This window comes from Plectropomus leopardus, chromosome 7 (genome assembly GCF_026936395.1).
Source record: "Plectropomus leopardus strain MGB_pleo_1.0 chromosome 7, ASM2693639v1, whole genome shotgun sequence".
Lineage (NCBI taxonomy): Eukaryota > Metazoa > Chordata > Actinopteri > Perciformes > Serranidae > Plectropomus > Plectropomus leopardus.
In genome coordinates, this window is record NC_142182.1 from 10,251,874 (window position 1) to 10,274,478 (window position 22,605).

General features: G+C 39.8%; 1 protein-coding gene across 2 annotated transcripts in view; it reads left to right on the plus strand.

Annotated features, from left to right (window-relative positions):
* Positions 1-2,214: 2,214 nt before the first annotated feature.
* The window catches only part of frmd4a (FERM domain containing 4A), a 133,785-nt gene continuing 113,394 nt past the window's right edge, over positions 2,215-22,605 (plus strand). The window contains exon 1 of one of the 2 annotated variants that reach the window (XM_088079887.1): positions 2,215-2,463. In XM_088079887.1, coding sequence (XP_087936013.1) covers positions 2,419-2,463 — 45 coding nt within the window. In that variant the 5' untranslated portion in view covers positions 2,215-2,418. Of the gene's footprint in view, positions 2,464-8,918; positions 9,080-22,605 lie in introns of those variants that run through there. The other variant, XM_088079891.1, reaches the window with a different exon arrangement.

Here is a 22,605-nt window from a genome sequence, read left to right on the forward strand (position 1 = left end):
TTAATGCTGAACTGAAAATGCATTTAGCCACAAGTCTGGCTTTTGTATTTTAGGAAACAGCAAAAATGTGCTGCTCACATCACAGCCAGAAAAAAATATATATATATATATATATATATATATATATATACATAATATCATATTTAAAGGATTCAAATTACATACAGCAGCATGAAAACATGAATCATTACATTTTTTTTCTGCAGTGGATTACGGACTTTAATATTGTTCCATTATGCCATTTTGTTACTATTATAAATGCTGTCAGACATCTTTAACTTCCTTAAAATATATGAGTGGTAAGCATGTGCTCTTAGAGGAAGTTATGACGGGCACACAGTTGGATTTTTTTTTTTATGTGTTGTCTGAATCAGGAGGTGTTAGAAAATTGCAGTGATTGCAAATCTGGAAATCTCTTATTTGTAACAGGAGTATATCTTTCTGTGTAATGTATGGGGTGGAAGATGAGACTGTATAATTTATATTAGTCACTTAGTGAGCCTTAATATAAGTGAATAAACACTTGATCTCTTATCAAGCCAGTATCTTCAATCTTGTGATTAAATGTGAATTATTCTTCCTCCATTTCTCATAGTTTTGCACCCTGAATACATTTAATTAATTAATTAACTATTATTATTGGATGTCTGCATTCTCTTTAATATAATGAAATTAGATGGCACTCAGCTTGTGGTGCTCAAAGCACAAAAAAACATTAATAAACTCAACAGCAATGTCTCTTTCCAGAAATCATGAACTGGTTTCTTAAGATAATTTTCCATATTTTGCTGCATTGAGCACCACAAGCCAAATGCTATCTAGTTCAATTATATTTGAGAGAAGGCAGGCATGTCCAAAGTCTTCAATGTCAAGTTAGAACAATTTAGATTGATAAACAACACTACAAGAATGTGGACAAATACGTGTTTTTGATTTTAGGGTGATGTGTCCTTTAAATCTGCTGGTCCTTTTAGGGATAAAAAAAAAGAATAATAAAACTAAAAAGATCTTGAACTAATAAAATTCATTATTTCAGCATAATTATGTCCCAACTCCACACCCACTCACAAAAACATGTACATCTGCTCACAATATAAATGATTACATTTCTCAATATTTAGAGCTTAGCTGGCATTCCTTGATTGCCCTGAGTCTTCAGTCCTTTTTCCAGCTCCAGCATTCATCATTCAGATGATTATATGATTTCTGACCTTTTCTCTTCTATCTCTCTGTCATTACTTCCCTTTATCTCTTTATCATGCTGGCTCTATCATGCACACACGAGACAAAAGCCACGCTGAGACTGTTTTCAGTCTAAATTATTAATGCCAAACACTGTTAAAAAAAAGATACAGTCAGGAGCACAAGTGTCTATGAACATGAAATGGGATCTAAATCCGATGTGCACAATCACACAAACAGGTTCATTAAGTGAGCTGAGGTGTACTTAGCCACCTCCCATGCTGCCTTGCTGTTTCAGCCGGCATCGATAGGCGCGGTCTGCTTTCTGCATTTTCAGCGCTCTCTCCCCTCCCTCTTCTCCTCCCACCCTCGTTTACGCTCAGCACAGCGTGGACCTCTCTCACCAGTGGCTGCTCTCTCTACTACATCCCTCTCCTCCTGGCTGCCTTTTACCTCATCCTCTGTCCTTTTCAAACTGTCTGTCATACTCTCCTTTATTTGCTTCCCTCTCTGCCCTTGTCTCATGTTGATGATATATGAGGCAGGGGATCAGCCTAAAGGGGGTCTCTCTACGCTGGATCTCTGAGTGGAGGGGAGAGGTGAGCGCTTGTCTTTCCCACCACAGTGGAGGAGTGCTTTAGACTGGGGAACATCACTGATGCAGGTTACATCCTGTGGAGCAGCGACAGGACAGCCTTCAGGAGAAAGAGAATACACTCAAGTGCACGCCTGGATGTGCTTTGTGGTGTGAGGAGAGTAGGCTGAAAAGGGGAGGCAGAAGATTGCAACAGAAGGAGGTGAGCATTTAGCAAGAGGCGCCCGAGTCACAGGGGTTTGGGGAGGTGGGTGTGGGGTCTGCAGAGAGTGTTTTAAAAGTGAGGGGAGGAGTTGGGGGGTGGGTGAGTCTGCTCTGCTCTCAGATCAAAGAACTGGAAGAAGGAGGATTGCTTTTTCGCTCAGTCTGAAGAGTCGCAGAGAGACTGGGGAGTCACAGGCTCTCCAGGGACTGTGGCACTACAATTAGAGAACAGAGGCTGTCTGCAGCACTGACTCAGAGACAGAGGGAGGTGGGTAAGGACACAGAGTGGGAGGGCCAGTCAAAGGACTTGATCTGGACAGAGGTGATCTTGAGTGAAGACTTAGAATAAGAGGAACGAGGAAGAGGATAACGAAGAGAATCCTTCAAGGAAATTTGCGGTGTTCCCTTTTCACCAGAATCTTTAGCAGGATCCCATCATGGCTGTCCAACTCATGCCGGAATCAGCCGTGTGTTTGCTCATGGTAAGTCTCAGGAGGTTATAGTATTGCCAGCGTTGTCTACTGTCTGTCTTTGTTTCTTTTCTTTCTCTGCTGTGGCTTTTTCTCATCACTCTCTCTCCTCAAATGCTCGTGCAGACACCAATGCAGGAGGTGAGCTGTCATCTCATTAAATGGGATGTTGCTTGTTTGCTCCTCCCCTTTACTACCATCTACAAGCCTGAAATCCTCTGATAACTTACTAAGTGAGGCTCCAAAGCCGCTTCCTGTATTAAAAAAATGTCTGTCTTTGCATCCAACTCGGAAAACTCTAGCTTTTGTCTAACTCCTCCACGTGTTCAACTACTGCAGTGGTGAAGAGTGCGAGAAATCCCTCACAGAATACTGCAGGCATCGGGACGAGGTGCTGAACATGGTGTCTGTGCATGTCTGAGACAATTGTCATTTAATATTATTATTAAATGGGTATGAATATTACATGTATGTAGCACATGTAAGTAAGTCTCTATGTGAGTGTGTGTGTGAGATCAGCGATTTTCAAGACTGAATAGATTCAAATGCACACTACAGACCTAGCAGTTTTTCTGCAGCTCTCGGTGAATGATATGTAGGATCTTGTTAGTGTGGAATCCCGTCCCTCACTGACATGAAACAGATTGTCTTGGCTTGGCCTGGTTCAGATTTGGCCATAGAGAGCGATGAAATAGAAACACTCAACATGCGTGAATCCACTGAACTCCTCTCTCCCCTCTGTCCGGTCGCCCAGTGAAACAATGGCAGTGTGGCTTTGCTGCATGTGTAGAATACAGATAAGGCACGGACTCGTCTTATGATAGGATTCAATGGATTGAAAGTACACCTTGTATGCAGGGCGACTTTGTATGGGAGAGCTCGTTCTGCTCATTCTCATTCTATAGTGTTGGCATTCTGCAGTCCCAGGGGGAGTCATGCATCGCCGCACTACCTGCTATCTCCACCTGTCATGGCTGTCTGTTACTATGGCGATAGGCCATGCACCCCACTCGGGGGAGAGGCAGCAGTAAAAGAAGCAGGGTGGGAGAAGAGTGCATGATGGACAGGGCAAAGGGAGGATGGAGAAAAAGGAAGTGTGAGTGACGAGGTAGTAAAAGTGGGTTTATATTCCCACAGAAAGTAGCACACAAGTATCATAACCTTTACAATTTTCCACTCCAAAAAAGACTCATACTTAAGGGATTATTCTGACCTTGTATGGCATGAAGACATGAATGGGTGCATCTGTTGGCATACAGTTAGTGTCACTGGCTCTGCATATGTGAACATTAGCATAGAAGGCGTTCCCTTACAAGTGTTCTTACTGTCATCACTGACAGCTCGTGCTGTCATCCCAGATTTTGTGTCAGTCACAGCAGCTCACATGGTGAAACTGGCTTACTGTCACAACTTTTTACCATCACTTTTACCCTTTATGATAATAGAGTGCCCCAGGGATGACATTTTTCTGTAGGTCAGCCAGGAATCTAATGTCGCTGTGGTTCCCTTGTACGAAAGCCTATGGGATTTTTCCATTGGATTTGGGATCATTGTAGAAAATAAGCTCTGTGGTAAACAGATGTTTATGATACTCAGACTTTTTGTTCAGCTAGATAATCTTCTCCAGTGAATACCACTTTTAGGATATTTGAAGCCTAATTCAAAAATTCAGCCCATTCAAAAAAAATCATTAACTTTGAGACAAGGGAACAGGAGAGATGCTAAAAAACTCATTTAATTGCAGGTTTTAGGGCTCATTGCTGGGGTTCTCTATAGCAACACATCTGCAATTTTCACAACATTCAGAGTTACTATCCTCTTGGCAATGAGCAACACTTCAATATGGACATCAGTGGCTCTTTCAGTGTTTTCTCTGGCTGAGATTTATTTGTGGCTGTTGACCTCACCAAGGCTAAGAAATAACACAACTTAAATCTGATCAGTACTGACTTTTCCTTTAAATACAGGCAGAACAAGATTGACTTTTTGGATAACCAATTTCAGAGCTCAGCAGTTTGTTCACAAAATACACAGTATTTGTATTCACGCTGACAAGTTCAGAGCTTGAACCTATTTTAATTATTAATGGGAGTTTATGCAGTTCATGTTTGTGTGTGTGTGTGTGTGTCAGTGTGTGTGTGTTTTGGTGAGCCAAGATTAATATTGATCATGCTTCCTGCCTCTGTGTGTATTAATATTTTAGGTGAATAAGTGATTATCTCCTGCAGTAATTACAGGAGCTGCTTTAATGAGCATAATTCACAGTGACAGCACAACAAATATCCTGCATCACCCACATCAAACATTTCACACAAATCATTTTCATAGATAGACTCCACTCACCCAGCTTGAGAAACATTTGGTAGGAAGTGACCTCATTCAGTTACCACAAAGAGGACAAATAATGTTTTCTGCCATGCACCCGTTATGGCTGATACAAAAGAATACATGCAGTAAATTGTGTTTTAGTTCTCCTCTTGGGTTTATTGGTCTGGAACTAATGTGATTGGCCCAGACTTTTACTGGCTCAGCTATGAAACTGAATGCTCTCACGTCTGTCATAGAGACTGGGCCAAGAGGGGGAGACTATTTTATGAGAAGTATGGCTAATATTTTAATACTGTCATGAATTGGTTAGATCAATAAAATACTATGACCGGGAGGAGAAACTGATGAATTAATCTTCGTAGAATGATTTTAAAACCCACTTAACCTGCACAGATTAATTAAATATGAGCACATTTTATAAATAACAGGGGGGTTCATGCCAATTCTATTTAAATGGACAAACATAGCATCTTTCTCTCTGTCTGCCTGCCCTGATGGGTTTCTGTTTAAGCGAGGGATGAAGAGATCGATAACAAGTCTGTCTCCAGCTAAGACACACAGAGACATGCTGTCATCTGATATTGGGGCAGATCACAAACTAAGATGCTATCACTTGACCTCAATGGGATGTGTTATAGCTTTACTGCTGAGATCTCTATCACAAGGATTCTGCAGGTGTCCAAGCTTTATCCCTCACCTAAACTGGAATGTGTGACTACTGCAGGAGATTGGTGTCTATTTTGAACCTGGACTGGTGTGATTACATACATCCATTTGTGGTTTCACAGTGTGCGCTCGTGATTAGACGATTCATTTTGTAGGTTTAATCAGAACTGGAGCAGCTATAGTCTTTACAACCATACTCATCAATGAGCTGATTAGCTCCGCTCCTCAGAGCAGCTATCTCCAAGATGGATATACCTTGGGGGGGGGTGCCCTGATGTATGAAATAAAATTTCAAGAAAGCCAAATTATAAAGAGGTTCCTTCAAACCTGTACCTTTTGAATGATGACAGACTAAAGCCAATCACATCTCACAGGCTTCAGTCAGAGTTTTCTGATAAGGCAAACCCAGGATTTACCATAAACTGAACACATGCTGATAAAGTGTCACATGGAATTATAATGAGGCAGAAATGAGGCTGTCAAAAAAAAGGGGGAACACAGTTTACCTCAGTGTTCGGCTCTAGCTCATTTTTGCAGATCTCTTATTCTTTTCCATGTGCAGGGGCAGCTGATCAATATGCATTTTGCTATCTGTTACACTGAGTCCGGCAGATACAGCCGTAAGAAAGCAGGGCAAGTTGGTATCTTGACACACACAGAAGCTAAGTGGATTATCTTCATATTGCTGGAGGGTTCTGCTCTGCATAGAGCGAAGGAACAGCAGCTCACAGCTTCACTGTTCTTCAGCGATACTGCAATGGGCAGCTCCTCGTACTGTAAAATCTGAGAAGTTGATCTTACTTAAAATAATCTCGGAAACTGACTGCCTTGAAAAGGAAAGCAAACATAACTATGAATCTTAATTCATGTCTACTTTATGCGTTTAGATTACTTGAAATTTAGTTGTATTGACCTAATTTTGTGAAGTTGTTGCAACTTAAAAATGACAAGTGCAATTGCCTTGTTCTTTTTTGAGTGTTAGCAGCTTCAGTAGTTAGTCTGAGTTAAGTCTGACTTAACTTGATTATGACAAAGAGGATTTTGCCAATTATAAAGTTAGATGATCTGTTAGTTCTGTTTTCTTAACATGTTTAGGAACATACAAATATGATTGACTAGTTTGCAACCAATAGAATACAGATATATAGTGCAGTAAACTTGGTTTACTGAAGTTACTAAAACGAAGAAAGACTGTCATTTTAAGTCACAACAACTTCACAAAATTAAGTAAACAGAATTACATTTTAAGTAAACTTAACAATTAGGTTTAAAGTTAACACAAATTAAGATTAATAGTTATATTTACCTACATTTGTCAAGGCAATCGGTTTCCTAGATGTTTTTAAGTCAAATCAACTTGTCAGATTTTACATTGCGTCTCTTTCCTGCATGAGAAAACACCAGTGTGAGGACGATGACGTCATCGCATGCCTGCTAAAGCAATTACTGACACAAGTGCATGGCTTGGACTTTGCCCATTGTAAAATCATGTTGATAACCGGGCAATGACAGTGTTATTTATACTTGGGCAATCATCCAGCTACAAGTCATTTTGAAAGTGAAGCAACCCAAAAACAAAGACCTTATGCTGCCCTTCATGTTGCCGTCCATGTCTCTTCATTACTGTCCCTCATTCAATTATCCTGTCAGTGAGGATGGCGACCAGATGACTCAGTGTGATCACGCCAGAGGATTCATTCAGCAGTAATCAAATCACTGCTCCATGACATGATGTACTCACTGTGTGTATACATGTGACTTAATTGCAACTGGCAACAAGCTTGTGTCAAAATGAGTGTTTTTCTCTGTAAAAACTTGGCACAATCAGATCAATGTTTGGGGGGAATTTTTTTCCCAATATAAGAAGATTATTGCAATTTTCATTTCGGAGCTGATGCACTCTACGATAGAGCAGCCTGTGTACACATGGAGGAGGGTTGAACTGTATGGGGGAGGGTTAGCAGAATGACATCATACTGAGATAATTGATTACTGCCTGGTAACAATAGCAGAGGGGGAGAAACAGATAACATTTTGTCTAAGTGTGTACATCTGTATGTAACTATGGAAATTTCGGTAGTTTTGGTGCGTCCTGTTGGAGCACGCTCATGGGGTATAGTAATTCAGTAATTCAAAATCTGTTAGACCTGCTGTCAAATGCTGTGAGGCAAAGTGTCACTTTTACAAGCCACACCTAGACGTACACAAAAGAAAAAAATAACACTGAAACACACACATATCACTGGCAGAACCAAAAGTAATCTTGAGGTTATCCTGCTGAGCCAGTCTTTAGATCACTACCTCTTATGGGTGATTAGTATGAATGAAAAGCAGAGGCACAGATGGTACTTTATTATTGCTTTTTTTTTCACTGATTGTCTCATTATCTGCCACTTTATCTTCTTGTCCCACTACAGAAGTCTTGTGCCTCTTCCTTCTCTCCATTTCCTCTTTTGCTTATTTTTATGGTATAGTTTCTCTTTCACAAATAAAAAAAAAAATCAGAATAATTTCCCAGTTAATCATTTCCTAAAGCTGCAGTCTGACTGCGGAACAGTCATGCTTGAGTGATGTTAGGAGGTGGTTCTGCTGATGTCAGCGAACAAAAGCTCTGTAGTTGCTGCAGGGGCAAAGAAACACTTATGCTTTACAACAGGAAAAATAGTGCCCTCTGCACACCACAACACACTGTTGTTTCTGGACACTGAAATTGACAGGGTTATTAAATAAACTTGATTTTACAGGTAAAATAGTAAACCTGATGATGTAAGGAATTTTGACTCTTTCTACAAATATTTTCTAAGGACAGATTCATCAAATTGATGTTTCTGTTATTGTTTTTGCTTTGTTGTCACTGTTTAGGGCAATGTGTGTGAGTGTATTTTACTGACCTGCATGTAACTCTTGATGCCCTAAAAAATACAACATTTTAATAACTATTTAACATTGTAAATATTTTAAATACTATTTTAATTAGGCTACTTTATAAAAGCAGGGTAATGATCACATTTGATTCAGCCTACTTTTTGATTACTCTTCTAATACATTTCTTAAACTAGGCCAAAAATATGAAAAATGTCCGGAAATAACAAATAAAGGTATTCCTGCTTGGTGAAGAGATGCAAAGCAACAGAATGCATAAATGGAAATTAATGAAACATTTTGATTTGAAGCTTTTATTTAATTGTATTTTTTAATCAATAACTGTAACAGATTAGCCCACAATAGCAATATTTGTTTTGCCGAATTTAATAACATTTAGGCTAACTACTAACTTGCCACAACCGCAGGTGACACTGAGCTAAGATCAGGTGGAGATGTGGAAGTTGTTGAATTTACATTGGTCTCAGTAGGCTATGGCCTGAAAAGGATTTAGACATGAGCCGTTGTATAGTCACTTGAAATAATATATTTTTTACGTCTCAAACACAAAATCAGCAGAGGGCCGGAAAAAAAGCAGCGACGTTTTACTTTTATCACACCGATTTTATAACAGTCACACAGACTGCCCAGGCTGCTGACACCTCATAGAAAGTTGTTATGGCTGACGTGTTAGCTAACCCTCGGCAGAAATGGAGCAGCGCTATAATCATCACACAGCCACAGGGGTGCGACTACTGGCAGCCTGAAAAATGTAAGTGTGATATTTATTCTTCTTTTGGCTCCGTTTTTGTCTCTTCCAACTCCAGAGGACAACATGTGTCTCAATTTTTCTCGCCAGCTAACGGCAGCTAACATTAACATTGGCTAGCAGCTAACGTTGGCTAGCAGCTAATGATGATTAGCAGCTAATGTTGGCTAACGTTAACATTGGTTTGCAGCTACCGTTGGCTAACAGCTCATGATGGGTAACAGCTAATGTTGGTTAGCAGCATGGATCTGTGGTTAGCAGCTGATGATGGGTAGTAGCTAATGTTGGCTAACGTCAACGATGGCTAGCAGCCAATGTTGGCTAACAGCTGTCATTTGATGCTGAGCAGGTATGGTCGATGGAAAATTCAAAATAAGACCTCCTCTTGTTCAGCCTAACATGACATTTTGACTGAGTTCTGAAATTCATCTCCTGACAAATAAGATAAGATAAGATGAGATAAGATAAGACAACATAATTTGAGTTATTTGAGTGCAAAGCAAGGATAAAAAATAGTACAAAATACAAACAAGATAAGATGAAAATAAAAATCTAGTATAAAATATTTATACACTATTTACACTTTTACTTATACAGATAATGTATGTTAATGATTGATATACAGACATGCATGTGCTATATTTAATGTAGAAATATAACCTATATACTGTATATTATTGCATCGCAAGTGGTAAGATATTGCACAGTAGGAAATTACACAGCATGTGTATAAAGATGTGTGTGTTCTGGGAATAGAATATGGTGATATTGGAAAAAATAGATAATGGAAAAATAGGAAAATATCTCTATCTATCTATATGTTCTGATGTGGAGACAGTGACAACAACACTGTTGCAGTATGTTATGCTTTTGTGTTAAAGAGTTTTATTGATGCTGGAATTGAGGACCTGCAACACAAGGAGGGTGGAAAGAGGAGACAACACAGTCTCATATGACGTCACACAACTGAGGCAAAGCGCAGAGAAGTTTTTGCTGCAGACCAGATTTCACTGTGCATGTGCCCTACCCTATTTGTGTGAGGTCATTTGAGACTGTGACCTCTCCTCTTTCCACCCTCCCTGCTGCATTAGTGCTCTTTGCACTGCAGGTGCTGCAGTCTGTTTCTGAGGGAGCTGGTTGAGGCCCCCACTGTCTCGTGCAGGGTGTGAGAGGTGTTGTCCATGATGTACATCAACTTGGCTAACATGCTTCGCTCACAAACCTCCTCTACTAGGTCAAGAGAGCAGCTCAAGACAGAACTAGCTGTCTAAACCAGCTTGTTCAGACTCTTCCTGCCTTCCTCGTCTTAGTACCATCCTAACTCGAGATATTAAGATGCTCTTTTCTCTCTCACATGCACTGATCTTTATTTGTCTGAAATAATCAACTCTTGAGATAACAGTAAGATCCAAAATAAAGCTTAATTGGCTTATTTGTGCCTGTACCATTTCATATTTTTTTGTCAGTGATCAAATCAAGTATCAGCTCTGTGTATTTTATCTGCTCTCAGAGCTGTCTCACTTCTGAGAGGCCTATGAGATCAGGAACAGAACTCCTGCTGATTTATTATTTTTGCTCCTTATTTTTCCTAGTGGGGAAGGGCTGAGAAGCAGATCAGAATTTAGTTATCTCCAAAAAAGAAACATATTTATCTCTGAAAAGACTATTGTGAGCAGCAACATTTCCCCTGTGTCAGTACAACCTGGCTCAGAGGCTGCAACAATGAAGGGAGACCAGACAAGTTTACAAAAGTTAAAACGTATAGGATATTTATTTATACAAAGTAGCAATAAATGCCAGAATTAACAGGCATGTCAGTAATCAGTCTTGTATGCATGTATAGGTGTGTTTATACGTCTGGAGTAAACCCCAAAAAACAGTAGCTGTGCCAGCAAGGGTAGATTGAGTGGGTTAGAAGTTGGTGCCCTTCTATGTCTTGAACCACATTGGGCCCAGGTGTGTCTCATGAGCTTAACGACAGCCCTCTCTGCCTAGACCCAGATCCTGTAAGACAATGTGCTGCCAGGAAAACAGGCATGCCTAGTGGAGCAGTGGGGTCATCACACTCAGGGTGAACTTGTCTGTCAAAAACAGGTGAGTTCAATAGGGTTGATAAGAACATTGACACTGAACCACACAATAACTAAATGTGCAGACATTTAGTCAAAGACAATGAGATTAAAAGCTGCAATTAGGCTGCAGAGATAGTGATTATTATCTGCAGGCTACTGTTATGTCGTCATTTCATTTAATAGTATTCTTATAGTTATGCTGTTTTCTTGATATTATTGCACATTTATTTACTTCAAGGTTGAATATCAAACCATTTGCTGAGTCCACAAAGTCACGTACACAGCACAGGTTGGATATTGATCGGAGCTTTGATCCTCTTGTGTCCAGCTTTGAAAGTTGTCCATGATCACAGTATTGATTGACCTGTCTGAGATCAAAGGGGAATCATCAAGAAATTCTGCTGTAGGCTGGATTTGGTTGTAACCTTTGTTCATTACAGATGTTAAACATTTTTATTTTGTTTGTTTCAGATTCACTAAGTACCAAAAGATTTCCCTTCTCCAGAGTGAGAGAAAGAGAAAACATGTAAATGGGAGAAAAAGAGTGTAACTGAGAGGAAGCGCAAATGAGAGAAATGGTTCTCACTCCTCACCACATGCATAAATGTATAAGGGTTGATTTGTGTTTGTGTGTGTGTGTGTGTGTGTGTGTGTGTGTGTGTGTGTGTGACCACAGCATATCATTAAATCTTCTGAGCTGTTTACACTGCAGCCTGTTTAAGGACTATTGATGAGCTGCAGAGGTGAAAGAGCCTCTATTCTAATTGACTTCACCAGAGTATCTGCTCGCTCAGCTGTGGTCATTTGTGTGTATGTGTGTAGCCAGGGGAAGGTCTCAGGTGTGAATTTGTAAAGTGTTTGCAGTGCGTGTGTGTGCAGTGCATCCCCTCCTGCATGTTAATGTATGCGGCAGGCTCTCAGTAGAGTGTGACAGCTTTCCCTGTGCGTTTAATGGCCGGCCGGCTGTGCGCCAGGTTATCAACTGAGCTTATCTTGTGTAGGTGATGTGAGGAAGGGGTTAATAAAACAGCCATTAACAAGCAGGACGTGACCCAGCGTGTGTACCCTGGCAGATGCTCATCAAAGTCTGCCATTGATTCCCCGTGCTCCGTCTCTCTGCCTTCATCCTGATGTTTATTAGGATTCTCCACCTCTGTTCTGGCTACCTCTGCAGGTGCACTGGCATGCGGTGAAATTGCTCAGATAAAACAAGGCATGCTAAGTATGCAATTCTTGGGTCAATGGTGATGCGGTGTATGAGTTTGTGCATAAACGTGGGCTAAGATGTGTATTTGCATTCCCTGTACAATACTGGCCATTCCACTGATTGAACGGCAGCGTTTTTTTCCCTCTCGCCCACACACACTTCTATACACACTACCCGTATACTCACACATGACCTACTATTCAGTGTAGTGCAGTCAATCATTGATTCCAGAACAAACAGACAGAAATGTTGAGATGAGATTCTTGCACCAGCTTTAGGAGATTCCCATCTTATTTCAGCAGGCTGGCAAGATATTGCCCAGAGCAAAGCCCACGTATGACATTTATCTAAGGGCTGTCCCCTTTAGAAGGTCAAGCTGCTGTGGAAATAAATCTTTCAGGGTAGATAAATGAGAGTTTTCTGCTTGGTGTTGCAGCATCAAAACACGATAAGCTCAGTGCATTCTAGTTTAATCAATCATTGCTGAATCTATAGCAAGCCTCTGGGTATGGTATAGGTGAACTGCATTCACCAGCAAAGGAGGAGGTCATTTCTGTCTGCTGCTTTTTGTGTCTGAGTTGTGGATTTCGTCTCTTGCTTTTGATCTATGAGACCTGTGAATACATTTGTTATTAGGTATTATTAAGGTAGCATTATTGTAAAAAAAAAAAGTTTAAGTGGATTCACATTTCTGCATATGCTGTATGCTAGTTTTAATGTTATGAATACATAAATTATTGCCAAGGCAATAGCAGTGTGACATTTGCAAGGTGCCACCTGTCATGTGTGCCAAGATGCAGGTTTAGGGGAGGGGAGACAGGGTGGCATGGGAGGCGGGGAGTAGCAGTGGCACCAGGAGGTCTGATTGGCTCGCCATCTGTCTCTGGGACTGAGCAGATGTCTGAGTAGAAAGACCAATCTCTATTTGCTTCCAGGTTCACTTTCTCTCCTTTTGTGTGGATTTCTTTCGCTGTCAATGTATGCATGTGTATATGAGTGTGTATAATTTTATGTGTGCACTACAGTGTGCACGCCTCTGACGTTTCACACTCAGGTTGACACAGGTCCCAGTGGGGCTGATTGCCTTCCAGATGGAGTGAGTTAACAGAGAACAGGTCCTTGTCATAATGAAGAGCTGTCTTGTTAGCAGCACTTACAGGAAACATGGCGGGGGAGAGCTGTGACCTCTGAATCATTTTCCATATTTGCAATATTCAAGCTTCACTTAATAAAACTAATTGTTTTTTATTTATCAAAATGAGAAGGTGAGGGAGGGGCTTTGTTTAAATCCCTTATCCACCCTGTCACTTCACCCTCTCTTGCACCAGGGGTCCACTGTCCATCAGGATTAGCAAAGAACTGCTAACAATTGCTTGTTAAAATTTTAATTGGCAAAGGCACACACAAGCTAAAATTTCCAGAATACATTGCAGACAAAAAGAACACACAGAGGTGACAACCCAACAGCCAGAGAAAAAGGTTTAATGTTTCTGCAAACCACGTATATGTTACAATTTATGATGTAGCAGACATGAAACTTGTTTCTTTACTTTTCAACATTGCTGTGGTTGACATATGGTTGGGTTTAGGCTAAAAAAACACTTGGGTTATGTCTAAGAAAAGGCCACATTGAACCTAAATAATCTGATTTTGTGGGCATAATCATGTCTGCAGAGGCCATTGATTTCTCGGTTAAAATATGCTTTTTGTGGCATTACCTCTGGTGGAAAAACAGCGACAAGTCACTGAAAAATAGCCACGTTTGGTGGCCAAAAAGTCACAGCCTGTGTTTTGGTCTCAAACAGTGGTCTGCAGTTCATATATTACATAATTTTGCAAAAACATTCAATAACAACATTTTCTTTTGGGGATAGGGCTGCAAGTGACATGCATATTTATGAAACTGAAGGATAGGTTGCAGTTTTCTTTTTTTTCTTTTTTCTTTTTTTTTACAGATGTGAACACAAGAAATGTAACCTTCAACTGAAAAAAAGGAACATATTTCATATTTATTGTAAGACACAGTAGGTGGGGAGGTGTCAGTCTGTTGGGCAAGCAGAGACATGGTCGTTAGTGACCTATTGTTTCCATTTTGCTTTTCTGAAATAAAGCCTGTGCATATATGTGAAACCTGTGAAAGGAATTGAAAGGTTCCAACATCCTGTTGTAACAGGAAGCAATGTAGTTTCAGAGAAATGTGTCTTAATATTGAGAAACACTCATCTGTTTCTGCATAACTAATGGTTGTAAAATGAACAGTGAATTGTTTACACTAATTCATTTTTACATTGTGATTGAGTTTATGTAAATGTTTATTAAAGGGAGATTAGCACTGAATTTAGTACAGCTCAGATACTTTTCTCATTGCCCAAGAAACAGCTGCCTTACAGCAAAGCGTTTTGAAAAGATGTTTAATGCTCCCTTTAACGCTCAGTACAAAACTTAAACCAATTTATTCATACACACAAGTTGTACCCTCAAAGTATGGAAAATATACTTACAGCTTACAGCAAGAAATGGAAATATATGAGAAAAAATGTACAAATTTGTGCATATGAAATATAAAATATATGGAAAGAATATGTAAATATAAGAGTAGAACAGATAAGAATTGAATAAGAAAGTATTGTAAAGTTGAAATATTGCACAGTTAAATGAATTATTATTGCAGAAAAAGAGGGGCTTCAAGAGGGTATTGCATATTGTGCAGTTTTTTTAGTTTCAACAGTAGAGTAGTGCACGTATAAATTAGGGGTTATAGCTGCTGATGACAGGAAAATACATGTGATTTCAAGGGCCGGAGTCTGTTAATAAATCTGAGTGTCTGACACTGAGGGAGGAACTGAAAAGTCAGAGAGGTGACGTGTTCAAATGCCTTGTTTCATCCCACAGTCCAAAATCCAAAGATTCATATGATGAAATTAAACAGACAAAAAACAGAAAATCATGACATAAACTGACTGATTTTTTACTTTAAAAGTGGCTTAAGTGAATAGTAGCAAGTAGCTGCTTTAATGATCAATTAATCACTGCAGCTCTACAAAAAAACTTAATCCAATAAAAGATTTGAGTAAATTCAAATGAATAGCCATACAGCAGTGTAAAAAGAGGCAAGACATATATTCATATTTTTATGCACAAAGCAGCCACACAGTGATATCAGGTGACTTACATTACTTGTGTGTTTTTATGATAACTGAGGTGTGCATGAGTGCTGACTGTAGGTAGAAATAGTGTTTTTAACTATGGAAGCAGTTCCACTTTGAAACATGTCAGCAGAGCTGTAACAGGATTTAAATAAGTAGGGGGAATTTTACCACTGGACACATTTTACAGATGATTCACAGTGGAGCAATGGCGGAAGGAAGATGATGAAAGAGCAGGACACGTGCAGTGAACTGTTTGTTGTAGCTTCTCTTGTCTGCCTCTAGAGGGAGATGAAGACCTTTGAATCAGATCCAAATTACGTCTTCCATGAGGAAAGACTAAAATGTGCTTTTAATGATGCTCCATGAATTTTACAAGGTTTATTGGATCCCCGGGGGTTGCAGGAGGTGCAGTGTGTATGTGTGTTCTCTCTTGTCCTTTGAATGGCATTTCTTCAGATAATCTGAGCACAGTTGCTTAGTTAAAATGTGCAAACCCCTGCAGTTATGAGCAGGTCAGGGAGCAGGAAGGTCAACAGTGGATGCTTCACCACAGCATGTTACTGTAAATGGCATCTCTGCATGAGTCTGTTCACATTTGTGTACACACACACACACACACACAAACATACAGGCTAAAAGCAGTATACAATTACCATTAAATGAAGTCTGCTTTTTGTCCCAGCTAACGCAGCTGGGTGTTGCTAATAGGCCGACAGACTGATATGACTGATTGATGACTGATATCAGAGCTGCTGATTTTGAGCATTACACGACCTCAGCCACACTAATCCCCTTTGTAATGCATAATATATTACCCAGCAGACACACGCCAGCCAGCAGCCCATATAAGTATTGCTTCAAAGCCACATCTCATCTAAGCATATGCACCAATTTTTTTACTGGATCTTGTGTCAAAATTATTCAAAGAAGATTAAAATACAGTTATTCTGTGTTAAGTATATCATCTATATCCTTGTAGAAGCAAGAGCCCTTCAAACTAACTAATTTAGATGAGGAACTGAACTTGCACGTATTTTAACCCATTGAAAGCTGAACAAATTGGCCTGATTTCTTTTAAAAACATCAGAAAAAGGCATTGAGCAACTTTATAAGAAATGACCCCCAACAAATTGAATGAAACCAGTTAAAGTTACAAGAGATTTTCCTAAAAATGACCACACAAAAAAGTAAAATAAAAATAAAAAATCAAGCAAATGATCTGAAAAAAAGCTAAAATTAATGATTAAATAAATATATAAAATGAATATATAAAATAATAATTATATTATTTATTAAATTTGTTTTCTGGAATTTTTCATTTTTTTGCATCAAAATTATGCAAAAGACCTTCAAACTATATGAATCATTTTTATTGTAGATTATAGATATATGTAGATATGTGTAGATATATGTACATATGTAGATATGTATTTTTAACCCTTTGAATCCTGAGAAAATTGGCCTAATTTCTTTCAAGAATATAAGAAAGGGCATTATGCAACTTTTTAAGAAATGACCCCCAAAATTAGCATGAAACTGATTAAAGTTTCAAGAATTAATTCTAAAAATCATCACACAAAAAAAGTAAAAAAAGCAAACAAACAAACAAACAAAAAAGTAAAAAAAAAAAAAAAAAGCAAGGAAATGACCTGAAAAAATAAAAGGAAAATTGAAATAAATATATAATATAATAATTAGTTTTCTGGACATTTTTAAACATATTCTTTCAGAATTTTCTAGTAATTTCCCTGTTCCTCTGTTTTGTTTTGTTTTTTGTAGTTTGCGGGATGTTTCTTGCCCTTTGTCATTGCCCTTTATCATGTTTTCAAAATATATTAAACCAATTTACTCATGTACCAAAGGTCTTAAATGTTTGTAAAAGTCATCTGATGCAGCACAAGAAAACTCATATCGATCCAGGTTTCAGAGGGTTAATGCACTGTTTTCAGGTGAAACTGCCCAATACACTCACAATTCTCTGGTACTGACCGCTGAGCTGCTTCACTTGAGCCTTCAGGCGCACCTTTTACATAAGGTTATCTCAGCAGCAGCTGATGAGGCAGAAGAGAGCATTTCTCCCTTCTGCTTTCACCATCCCTTTATCAGGCCAACCCAGAGCAGGAAGCTTCGGCATTATGAATCAAAAGTCTACTCCTGCAGCCCTTAGGCTCGTGCTGCTGATGAAACTTGCTCTTATAGTCTGGCCTAGAGAGACCATGAAATGTCATATGGACTGAGCACAAGAGCAAAGGGCACGCTCATTTCTGTTCCCCAATCCTGTACGTCATGTATAGTCTCATCTCTTTCCTCTGATGTGTGCCAGCGATTCTTGCCTTCAAAGCAATAATCCATCCAAAAGAGCAGCGTATCTAAGGCACAGACAGGTCTGTTAAAGGTCTCAACGTCTCTGCTGTAGAATCTTTTAAATCTGGAGATATCTTTTTGTTGTGTGACATATAATGTGTTTATTTTACACACAGAGGGTGTAGGTCTCACATTATATTGCTGTGGCTCAGAGGTGCAGCGCGTCGTCCTCTAATCAGAAGGTTGGCGATGAGATCCCCGGCTCAGTCAACATGTAGACGTACCCCCCCCCCCATAGCCTTCAGCAACATCTTAAAGATTCCTTGATGTTAAAAGTCATTCAGAGTAAGACAAAGGTAATACTGTAATGTTGGATTAGTGTGCATCTGTACCTATCAGTGGTGGTCACACCTTGAAAAATAAGTGCTTAAACAAATGTTTAAGTGCTGCTTAAACATTTGTTTAAGCAGCACTTAAAGCAATGGTGATTTGCATTCCTTTCCATACCCTGCCCTTTGAATATCAGTGAAAGGCAGTTAATACTGTTAACCATCAGTTTTGAATTCAGCTTCTTCATCACATCCTGAAACACAAGAGTAATTTCACCCCAAGAATTATCGTCAGTATCTGAATGACATGTTAATGGCTGCATGTTAGCTGCTACGGACTCTTGGACAAGAATTCAATTATAGCCAGATCAAAAACACAAGACAACAAAGAGATGAATGCGATAAATAAAAATGTGTTTTTCTGTATTAGTATTCCAGCAAGTGATGGGAATCCAGATCCTATCATTATGGAGATAGCAGATTGAACTCAGTTTTTCCATTATCTGTCCTGTTATTGCATCTGCCGTGCATGCATTTATACATTATTCATGATGTCTGGAGATTTAGCAAAGACCAAATTTTGGCAAATAATATGCTAATTGATTTGTTACCCACTGTAATGCGGGGTTAAAGTCTCATCTGCTTTGTGATATTTTATTTGAATGTAGGGAACACCTGCTTGCTTTGTTTGAGGTTCAGCAGTAGAGGGCAGTGTGTGAATGTGGGTGGGCGTTATGTCAGGACTGGTACATGCAATAGTGAGTGTCTGGCCATGCTTTGGGCATGTGTGTGAGTATACAGCGTGTCAGAAATTAAAAAAAGAAATAGGTCATCTTCCTGTGGGTGCCTGCAAACAAAATCAGCATGCTAAACATGCAAAGACTGTGTGACACTGTGTGCTTCTCGTGTACCATTATATGAGTAATAACACATGATGAAGATGATGAATCTGGAGCAGAGATGCAAAGATTGTGTGGCTGTTGATGCCGTAAGGACACAGAAAATGGTAATTTAACCACGGTCGGCGCTCAACCACGCTGTCACTCTCTATGTGTCTCTCTTTCTCTCTCTGCGATGCTTGCTGTGCTGTCTGCAGAGAAGGCGGGTTGCCCCTGACAACAGTTGCTAGGAGACCATTCTGGAGTGACTTCATAGCATCGGGCATGCTTACACCGTGGCTCACGATGAATAAAACCAATTCACTATTCCTTCGAACACAAATAATGTGCATTTAAATGGGTGGGAAATACATCAATGTACACATATGTGGTGGGTAGGGAGTGTTTTCATGTTCCACTGTAGGGGCGGTCGCATCTAGCAGGAGCTTCTCAGCTGCTGTGAGATGTGCTCTTGTGGGAGAAATGTTAAGTCTGGTGGTTATGTTTTTGTTGAATCTCGCTAAAACAACACATTTTTAATCAGTGGGACCACAAAGGGTTTTTTGGCGGATGGAAGTTATGGAAATGAGATTGATTAAATATTCTCTCTTTCTCTGTCGCCGCTATTCTCTCTTGCCCACTCTCTATCCCAATCCCTTATGTCCTTCTCCTGCAAAACCCTGCTCACATTACCCTCTACCATCCATCTTTCTCCCTCTCTAATTCTCTGTCTCTCTGCAGTAGTGAGATAAGATGTTTCTCCCTCTGAGCTGTGGCGAGGTGTGAGAGAAGAGGGGCTTTCCTTCTCTGCCTCTAACTACCTCCAGCACTGCAGGCCAACGAGGGCAGTGGCACATAGCAAATGTATATCTCAGTGCATATTGGTATAGGACATTTCCTGAGTGTGTATGTGTGTGCATGGGTGTATCAATGTGCATGTGCAGCATGTTTCCTGGGATTGCTGTTTAATGAACTCTAGATTGGATGTCAGACAAATTCCCTCTGGCAACAATCAGCCCAGCTCTCTCAAACATGGCCAGGACCCTTGGCTCTGAGAACAGGCTAAAGTAGTTTCACACTCCAATATATCATAGTAAATCTCAGCCTTGGCCATGAGTCCGACACCAAACAGCAGTAACCAATTGCGTTAAAATCTTGCTGAAAGCTCCTGGAGCTGGGACAAATGTCTCTTAGGTCTTCAGATGTTTAATATGTGTGAGGTTTTTTTTCTTTTTTTTTTTTTTTTTTTTTTTTTAAATATCACGGTCTATCACTGCTGGAGTAATTCCAGGATTAACCCATCTACCGTACAGCAGCTTACCTCGAGTTTCCACTAGGAATGAGGATTTTAAATATTTAATGGTGATAATGTGGTTAATTGATTTAAGACGGTAATTAACACTCTTCTTGGCTTACTACTTTAATCCCACAGATACACACCCCATAGATCTACCAATATTAATTTAGCGGATTGCTCTTTTGCCTCTGTAAATGACTTAATCCAGATGCTAAAATAAAAGACGATAGTTAAAAATTGTGTTAATGTTGACTAAAAAAAAAGTATTGCTATAAAACAAAATTACAAATCATGAATTATTTAACTGTTCCAGGACAATGAAACATGGATGCTGGCGACTGAAATTTTTTGCCCAAACATGTAAGGGTCTAGTCTATCTCATTGTCCATCACACCACCCACAGTATTGACAGTGATTGTTAACAGGCACACATCTTGTCCGTCCAACTCCCTCCTGAGTCGATGCTATTGGTTAAAGCAGAGAAGAAGTCCCAGCGCGACGTGAGAGTCGGCAGCAGTTTGCTCTCTAGTGGCATTGATTTAGCTGTAATGCTTTGACAGGGTTGCACATTGACTTATGGGTCCCTCTGTTCTCAGCCAGACACCTGGGCGCACACGATGAATAACGATGAATATGACTTCACTCTTTTTCTTCCTCTCTTCCTGTCTCTTGCTCTCTCTGCCACGAGGCTCTCAACCTGCTTTTGTTCAATATGGTCACCTGGGTTGCTGAACCAGGTATACAGTATTTGACTCAAACAAACACACAGGCAGATTTTCCCTAGATTTAGTTCCACTATTGAAATAATAGTTCAATATCAAATATCAAAAATAAATAAAGTAACTAAACAAATGGTGTCTGGCTAAGTAAGCAGTGGAGTATTGGAGCAGGCCACAGTGGCAGATGGGACAACAGATGAAAAGACAAAAAGACATCGGGTTGAAGTGTGGAGTTGGAGTGCCTCTAAAAGAAAGAGGAGAACCTCTAATGCTCTGTTTTGTGCCGTGATGTAGTTTAATTGATAATCACTGCAATTAATTCCTTTGTTTCCCCCTGCAAAGTTACAGTCTGTTTAGCAGCGGCTAATTACCTCAGCCTATTGGACGTCTGCTTTTTGCAGTGTAATTGCAGCTCTCAGTAGAAATACAAACAGCCAGAGAAAATTACACACCATTTTCACATTTGTCTGCGATGTGGCTTTGTATATTCACTCAAAGGCTGTTTTCACATTTGCAACTGGCTGCATGCACCAGGAATATAGAAATCAAAAAAGTTAAAGCAAACTAGAGCCTCAAGGCATCAGAGCGATAAATCAACACTCTGACCAAGGTGTGTCAGGTCACATCCATGTGATGGAAAAACTCACAAGGGATTCATTTTGGGGTCCAGCTGGGGCGACGGGGACAGGAGTGAGGATGAGGAGAGGGGATGTAGAGAGGGGGGATGGGGAGACAGAGAGGGTGGGGATGGATTTAAAGGCAGTATATTGCAGTGTGCACCGCACTGTGCAGTATTGTCCTGTGATTGTAATGGTTATCACCCCCTATATCCCATCCACCCTTTCTCTCCTTTATGTATGGCTATGTGCAGGTTTAACGGTGGCTGGGAAGGGTTGGGGGCAGGGATGAGGTGTGTGTTTGGTGTGTGTGTGTGTGTGTGTGTGTGTGTGCATGTGGGATTTGCTGACAGGTTAACATTCACTGTCAGCAGTAATGCGTGATGATGATATATGTGGTTGTATGTCACTGTGGCTTGCCAGACACATGCTCATCCAGCCTGGTGGAAAAAAAGCAAATTTTCAACCTAGCCTCTTAAAACAAATGTCTGACACAGTTCTGCTTAAAAACATCACCTTACCCAAAAATGTATGGAGCTGAAACAGTGACAGTAAGTTTTGTCATTGAAAATAAAATTTGGCCCGTCTCTAACTTTAAATAAACATAGAACTTCAGGCTTAAATAGCATTATATAGTATGCAATTTTTTTTTTAAAAGAGAGAGAGTAAACAATATAAAAAATGTTTGGTGAGAAATGAAAAAAAGGGATTTTGGGAATTATGAGGGGTAAAGGTGCTCTAGGTTTATTCATAAGGCTATATTTAGCAGCCCACCATGGGTCTATCACTGCTCTGAGGTCAGAGGTCAGCGGAATAATGAGATTTGAGTTCTTACCACTGCCTACTAATCGAGACCTCTGCGGCACTTATGCAATTTTTACATCATCAATGAGTGTGTGGGAGAGTTAAGAGTTGATAAAGTGTGTGTCTTTGCCTGTGTGTACGTATGTGTTTATT